We start from the raw sequence: 7,714 nt of genomic DNA, 5'->3' as shown, positions 1-7,714 counted from the left end.
CAGGTAAACAAATATTAGTGTTACTTTTTAAAATCTAATTTCCTCATCTAACTGATTAGTTTACTAAATGTTTTAATGAGACACTGCAGTTTACATGTTTTATTATCATACAAATCTATCATCTTTCTTCAAATGCTTCAATTTCCTCCATAATGTTCATTTAATAAATCACACTGAGTACACTGAGGCTTCATTTACAATCTATCCCAGTAAAAAAGAATAAAAAAATGTACTGGCACAAACAAGAAACATGGTCAACAATAACAATCAAAACATTATTGACCAGCATTCCTGCCCTCTGTGACCCTGACCTTAAAGGTTACATATTCGAAGCATGTGAGCAAATAGTGTTTAAAAACAGGTTAAATTTTATTGTTTTAGTGCCTGCAGGGGTGAAACTACTCAATATTTCTGCAAAATGTCAGTTTTAGGTCACAAAAATGAGTATTTATGTATTCATTCATTAAAACCTTTGTGTTAAACTCTGAGTACACTGAGGTATAAAGTCCTCATTTACAATGTATTTGAGTAAGAAAATCAAAGTTGTAGAGACACAAATGGGAAACTTGGACAACAATAACAATCAAAATATTTTTTAAAAGGTTCTTTTGTTGTTGGCATTTTAGAAAATGAAGAGATGATGATAAACAGAAGTAGTTACCAACATCCTTAGCTGGTGTCTGTTTGTGACCCCACTTAAAGGTTACATATTTTTAATGAGGTGTGAGCAAAACGTGACTTTAAATTAGCATATATTAATGTTCCAGGGCCCTACAGAGGTGAAACTGCTCAGCGTTCCTGCAAAATATCAGTTTTAGGAGCAGAAATGGTAGAACTACTGCATTAAATTGCACTTTTGGGGGTAGATTAGAGCCAAAACAGATCATCGTGGCTTTGAAAACAGCTCTAGAATATTTCCTTGTTTCCTGTAACACATGATGTGTCACCTTTCTTTTGAAAAATGTGTCTTTAAATACAAATTAATGTTTATCTGCTCAGCTGCTTCTTTGAACTGAGGCCTGTCCAAAAAAAACAAAAACGCAGCTTACAGCAGATAACAACAGATAGCCTGTGGCGCGGTTCTAATAAACGGATAAAAGAGCAGGATATGCAAAGCCACGCAGTGAAAGCCTATTCATGACATGCTGAAGTGCCCTAACAACTGGTTGGACTGGCTTGTTTCCTCTTTCTGTGATGTCATCCAATAGATGAGCGGCTGGCGGCTGCGATGCGCATGTATGCAGTCCGCTGCCTGAACGCATCACAGCGAACCGCACTTGACAGCTTTCCAGGTTAGAGAGAAAGGGGGGGCAAAAACAGACCATTGAAAGGGAGGGAACCAGAATTTCCATCAGCCAGCCGTCATCCGCATCCACCCGAGGTAGAGGGTTTCCCGCAGCCTCTCTATCTCACACACCTCATGCATCATTTTTGGGGATTAATGATGTTTCTGTCGTAACGCACAGATGACAGCGTAACCAGGGCGGTGGGCTGTTACCAGATACCAAAAATTATATATATACACACACAGCCAGCTTTTTTTTTTTGTGTTGTTGTTGATCCGCTGTGACTGGACATGAATTCGGCGGAACAGACGGTTACATGGCTGATTACGCTCGGGGTGCTGGAGTCGCCGAAGAAGACCATCTCGGATCCCGAAGCGTTTCTGCAGAGCTCCCTGAAAGATGGGGTGGTCTTGTGCCGACTGCTGGAGCGGCTCAGCCCGGGGTCCACGGAAAAAGTAAGGGCAATAACACCCCACCACCACCACCACCACCACCTCCACCCTTCCACAACCGCACTCTCTCTCCGCATAACCAACCGCCCGCCCCGTCGGCGTGTCTGCCCGGATCCGTAAAAAAACCGACGCGGTTTGTTGTCTGGCCTCTCTTTCTGCCCACTGATCCATGAGGCAATTTCTTTTGTAGGTCACGGCAGCCCGTGTTATTGTCTGCGATAACAGCACCGTGGCTGCACATACGTATGTCAGCGCGTAAAAAAAAAAAAACGGAAAGGCCGTTGTTTCCACTGCGTATCGATCCGCTTTAAATAAGGCATCATTGTTATGGGATGAAAAAATGATTCATCAAATGTATGTACTGCTGTTGGATCCTCTGGTGTTTTATGATCTTTACAATGAAGGCCTCGATTCATATGCTTTCAACGCAGGTTTACACACTCGAGCGTCGTGCGTAATCGTTCGAAGCCCACTGTTTTAAATTCCTCTTTAATCCAGGGCATGTGTGTCCGTGTATTTTGGTCCACGCAGCGGGCAGCAGACAGGGATGAGTGACTATCTGTACACAGCTATAAGAGTGGGCCGCCATTGACTGCAAAGGCGCACAGACGGAGATGGACCCTCTCCCTTTTTAAAGAAACAGCGCAGTGTTTGTGTCTGTCAACGTATAGCATCAGCCAGTTTAGACAGCAACCTAAAGGAGGCAATGTTTTTCCTGAAAAGAGAGAGACAGGGAGAGTTTTGCTCGAGGCTACTTGCACCTTCACACAAGCCTGAGAGATTTGCATGTTAAATAACAGGTTTTTCATATTGTGACAGCAGTTATCTTTCATCCAATTAAGCACATGGCAGCATCTGATGTTGGTTAAAAAACATTTACAATGGTGTGTCCTCACAGGGGGGAGAAACAACTGTTCCCTCATGATGCTGACGTGAGATCCAGTGTGGCCCAAATCAGGCAACATATTGCTGATCTAAATTCTGTTTAATCTGCTGCCATAGTGGATTTAATATGTTATATTTCCAGACAGCTGCTAAGAAGATTTTGTAAAACTTGTAAACCCTTGTGGGTTAAATGCCTTGACCCACAACAGTATTCTCATACTATCAAACTGTTTCACTGATAAAATAATTACAAGTTAGATAACACTACATGTATGCAAACACATGGCTTGTTTATATGTTTTTTCCCTGATCAGTGAAGACAGGCCTCCATACCTTTTAAAAACAATGACAATAAATGTCACCAAAAAGTGCAGAACTAAGATTCTAAGTCCAGTACTAGATTTTTTTTCAACCAATTCAGATGTCGATATTTCAATTTAACACAATTCAGATGATGATATATTAGAGAATTGTGTGCCTTTTCTTTTTACATAAACACATAACATAAACAAGTCTTTTTATTTGGTTATTTTAAATATGGTTTCAAATTAAGGTTTCGCTGGTAGTGATTATTGGATTGGTCGATTATTGAGATCACTATTGAGCATTTTCCCAATCATCCATCCATTATCTATACACCGCTTAATCCTCACGGTCGTGGGGGGCTGGAGTCTATCCCAGCTGACTTAGGGTGAAGGCGGGAGACATCCTGGACAGGTCACCAGTCTATCACAGGGCTACACTTAGAGCAGGGGTGTCCAATCCTGGTCGTCGAGGGCTACACAATCCTGTATGTTTTAGATGTTTCCCTCTTCCAACACACCTGATTCAAATGATCAGGATTGTTATGAGCTGATCATTTGAATCAGGTGTGTTGGAAGAAGGAAACATCTAAAACATGCAGGGTTGTGTAGCCCTCGACGACCAGGATTGGACACCCCTGAGTTAGAGACAGACAACCAAGCACACTCACATTCACACCTACGCACAATTTAGAATCACCAATTAACCTCAACATGTTTTTGGACTGTGGGAGGAAGCCGGAGAACCCGGAGAGAACCCACGCTGCACGGGGAGAACATGCAAACTCCACGCAGAAAGATCCCGGGTGTCCTCACCAGGACGCAAACCGGTGACCTTCTTGCTGCCTTTCTTTGTCTGTAGTCAGTCATTTGTCCTAGAAATGTCTCTCTAGCAGAGACACAACCTGCAAAAACTTAAACAAGAAGTTGTCGCCACAAACCAGGGCATTAGCTGCTTCACCGCCTACATTAGGAGGCAGCAGTAGATTAACCCGAACATTAGCTAAGAATGTTTTAAGATATGGGTCTCAGTTGACAATAAAAGTGACAGAACAGAGAAAAAATAACCATACACAGAGCAGAACAGCAGACATAACTGCAGGAGACAAGCTGCTGATCTCAACTGAAGTTCTAATGTGTGATTCTCTGACATCATTGCTCCTATTTCTATTGTACATATTCAGTGATGTTATTTCTTTGTAATGAAGAAGCCTAGTTATGAATGACAAGTTTCCTGCCGTCAGAGGCTATGAAAATATCACGTTTATGTGTCAACAAATTAAATTAGCTGTCTGTTTTGATTACCAATAATCGGCATCAACCTGGAAAACCCATATTGACCTGACTATGGGTAACGTGTACTGAGCAAACATTTGCAGCTGAAAAATAAGCCTGTCGGTACTCTCCGGTGGACAAACTATGCAATGAAGATTATTTATGTCAAATATACAACAACTTGTCTGTGAAGTTGTGGGGTAATGTTAGAAGCTTCAGTAAAAAGCAACTGGAAGTCTCTTTTAGGTTTTTGAGGATGTTTAGCCTCATCCAAGAGGCTTCTTTGGTTAGAACTGTCTTCAAAAACCAAAAAGAGACGTCCAGTTGCTTTGTACTGAAGCTCCTAAGATTTCTTCTGACATATCTTCACAGACAGCGCTGTGATATATCCTCTATACATTAACATATGTGAGTGTTTTTTTCTTTTTTATAGATGCTGCAACTCCCACAGTTCTACAATTTTTTATTTGTTCCTTTTTGCTGTTCTTCCTATTTTTTCCTGATACTTCCACTTAACCTGGTTGCTTACATAATAGGAAATATCTCTCTGTTTTGGCTCAGTTCCTGTAGCCATATTCTCACTGAGTAGTTTCTGTCTGAGCTGTGATGTAGAAGAAGGTGGGAAATGTGGAACACAGCTGCTATAAATGCCAGAGATGTTACCTTACCGACTAAAGATGCAGACAAGGAAGCTGCCCTCGCCTCGCTCGCTTGCATCGCTTCTTTCCTCCTCAGTTTCCTCCTTCTGACTTTATAATACAAGGGGTAGATGCAAAGCTGTGATATGACAGCGTGTGCAGCCTCAATTGCACTTCTATTATTCGTCTTTATCTAATCTGAAGAATGTCTTCTTCTTTTTTTTATCAGCGACTCGCTCTTTTGCTTCCCCAGGGCTGTATTAATAACTGCATGCCGCATGCACACTTCCTCGACTTATCTCTGCCCTGGACATACAGTAGGACAGTACATCAGCAACGGGGAATATGAGAAAAACTGAAACTGATATTGTAATTAAACTGGAATGTGGTGGGAAATGTTTTTGAAAAGTTAAAAGGATGCAAAATGTGAGGAAAAGTATAATTGTGATGAATGATGATAGAAAATATGAAGAAAGTAGTAGTTTTTTGCAAGAGGAAGACATAATAGCAACCTGCTGTTAAACATGAATATAGAACTTTAGATATTTTTGTCATTTTAAAAAAAGATTTTACCTATATCAGTTGGAAATGCCAAAGATATGTTAAAACAATAGCATCCCCACTACATAGTACAGGCTTTGTCCCCCGGAGACTATACTGAAAAGTACATTTTTTTAGCTAGAAAATTTCCTGATCAGTACGTGTCATGTACACAATTCACTTTTCAAGGATCCTTCTCAAAAATGTCAGTTTATGTTATGCTTAGAAAAACAATATGCAACAAAATAGTCATACGATTATTTTTGACAAATTTTTTCTTTGAGTTACTCAAACCGAATTATCAGTTTACAAAATAATTTGAGATTCATATAATAGTCAATAATATTCAGTTTACTATAATGGAGGAAGAAAGAAACAAGAACATTTTGTAATCTAAGAAGCTGAAATCAGAGGATTTTGACAAATTTCTCTTTAAAAATGTCTCAAACTGATTAATTGATTGATAAAATGGTTGCTGATTGATTTAAATTGATTTAATAACCCAATTATATTCTGTTAACTGTCACAGAAAAGTACAAACAAAACAAAACCCTATTTTGGTTTTTTTTCTTAAAATATTTCTCAAACTGACTAATTGGTTAGTGAAATAGGGGATTTATTTAATGACCCAGTAATTTCCTTTTTATTGTCACAGAGGAGGAATGAAACACAGAAATATTCCAGTTTAACAATTTTAAGTTTAACTATTTTTTTCTTTTCTTTTTTTAGAAACTGACTCAAAGGGAATAATCAGTTCTAAAATAATTGGTTGTTTCTTTAATAACCCAATAATATTTAATTTACGCTCATAGAGTAGTAAAGAAACCAAAATATATCCATTTAAAACAAATTAGAAGCTACAATCAGAGGTTTTGACTTGTTTTCTTAAAACATTATGACCTGTTATCAGAATAGTTGGCAATTAATCTGTTAACCCAATAATATTCGGTTTACTGATGCAGAAGAGTAAAGAAACCAGAAAATACTCTAAACTAAAATCAATGGATTTTGTCCCTTTCTGTAAAATTATTGTTAAATTAAATGAAACTAAATTATACGAAGTCAAAATTATTAAACAAAAGTTGTTGATTGATCTAACCCGATGATATTCCATTAATTGTCAAAGAGGATTAAAGAAACCTGAAAACATGATTATTTCAGAAGGATGATTTAGAAAATGTAGATGTTTTTTTTTCTCAAGAAATCACTCAAACTGAGTAATCAATCAGGAAAATAGCTCGTGATTCATTTAATAACCCAACAATAGATGAGGAAAGAAATCCTACAATATTCTACTTTACACTTGAATCAGTGGAGTTTTACTTACATTTTCTTTATTTTCTTAATGATATTATGAAATTTTAGAAGCTGGAATTGGAAGATTTTGACTTTATTTTCCTTTTGAAAAATTACTCAAAACAATGTATCACTTACGGAGCAGCTGGTGGCTAATCTCATAACCCAAAAATATTCACTTTACTGCCATAGAGGAGGAAAGAAACCAGAAAAAATTCATGTCGTGTAACAAGCTAGAATCCAAGAAGTGTTTTTTTTTTTTTTTGTCAGAAGAAGTCACTCAGCAATTATTTGATTATCAAAACAAATGGTGATTTACTTTACAAAGCAGCAATATTCTGTTTATTATCATAGAAGTAAAGAAACTAGAAACTAGAAAATTTTAGAAGCTGGAATTTGACGATTTGGACTTTACTCAAACCGATGAATCACTTATCTACAGTCACACAACAGAAGTGCCACAGGTCTCTAGGGGCACTATTAAGTATTTAGCTTTTCAGTCACTATGATTATATGGGTGCTGAAGTGTTGTTTTACTGCTGTCTCCCTGTGTTCTCTCTGTTATTTATGTTTATCCATGGAGACGAGAGGATACACACCTTTTCATACAGCTACTTGTCAGGTGAAAAGCTCACTACTGCCCCTATAGGCCTGTGGCACTTGCATTGCGTGACTGGATATGCAGCATTTTCTTTTTGCATTTGTTTTCATTCATGCAAAATGTCTGTATATGCAGCGTTTTCTTTTTGTAGTGCGTTTCTGTTTATGCAAAGTATTTGTGTGGATGTAAACAGTGGATTCTCTACTGCGTTGTGTCATATTAGCTGAAGCAAGGATCTTTTTGGAGGCAATCTCCGTTTACTTCAACTTAACGGACGACAGAAAAACATACAAAATCCGCTGCAGTTCCCAAGACTTGTACCCCTCTCCCACAGAATACATGAACTAAAGGGCGCCGCGTAAGGCGGGAAGCATTCAATATATGTACAGTAGAGGTACAGTACAAGTCTGAACACATACCTTAACAGACGAAAAAAAAA

General features: G+C 38.4%; 1 protein-coding gene across 2 annotated transcripts in view; it reads left to right on the top strand.

The window, feature by feature from the left end:
- The first annotated feature begins 1,518 nt into the window (after positions 1–1,518).
- Positions 1,519–7,714, top strand: part of LOC103372297 (rho guanine nucleotide exchange factor 7-like) — a 32,528-nt gene continuing 26,332 nt past the window's right edge. For both annotated transcript variants that reach the window (XM_008301900.1, XM_008301901.1), the window contains exon 1: positions 1,519–1,741. In XM_008301900.1, the coding sequence (XP_008300122.1) occupies positions 1,577–1,741 (165 nt within the window). In that variant the 5' untranslated portion in view covers positions 1,519–1,576. The remainder of the gene's footprint in view (positions 1,742–7,714) is intronic.

The sequence above is a fragment of the Stegastes partitus genome, unplaced genomic scaffold (genome assembly GCF_000690725.1).
Source record: "Stegastes partitus isolate 25-593 unplaced genomic scaffold, Stegastes_partitus-1.0.2 Scaffold1728, whole genome shotgun sequence".
Lineage (NCBI taxonomy): Eukaryota > Metazoa > Chordata > Actinopteri > Pomacentridae > Stegastes > Stegastes partitus.
The sequence above is the reverse complement of the archived record's forward strand: the minus strand, read 5'-3'. Positions and strand labels throughout refer to the sequence as shown.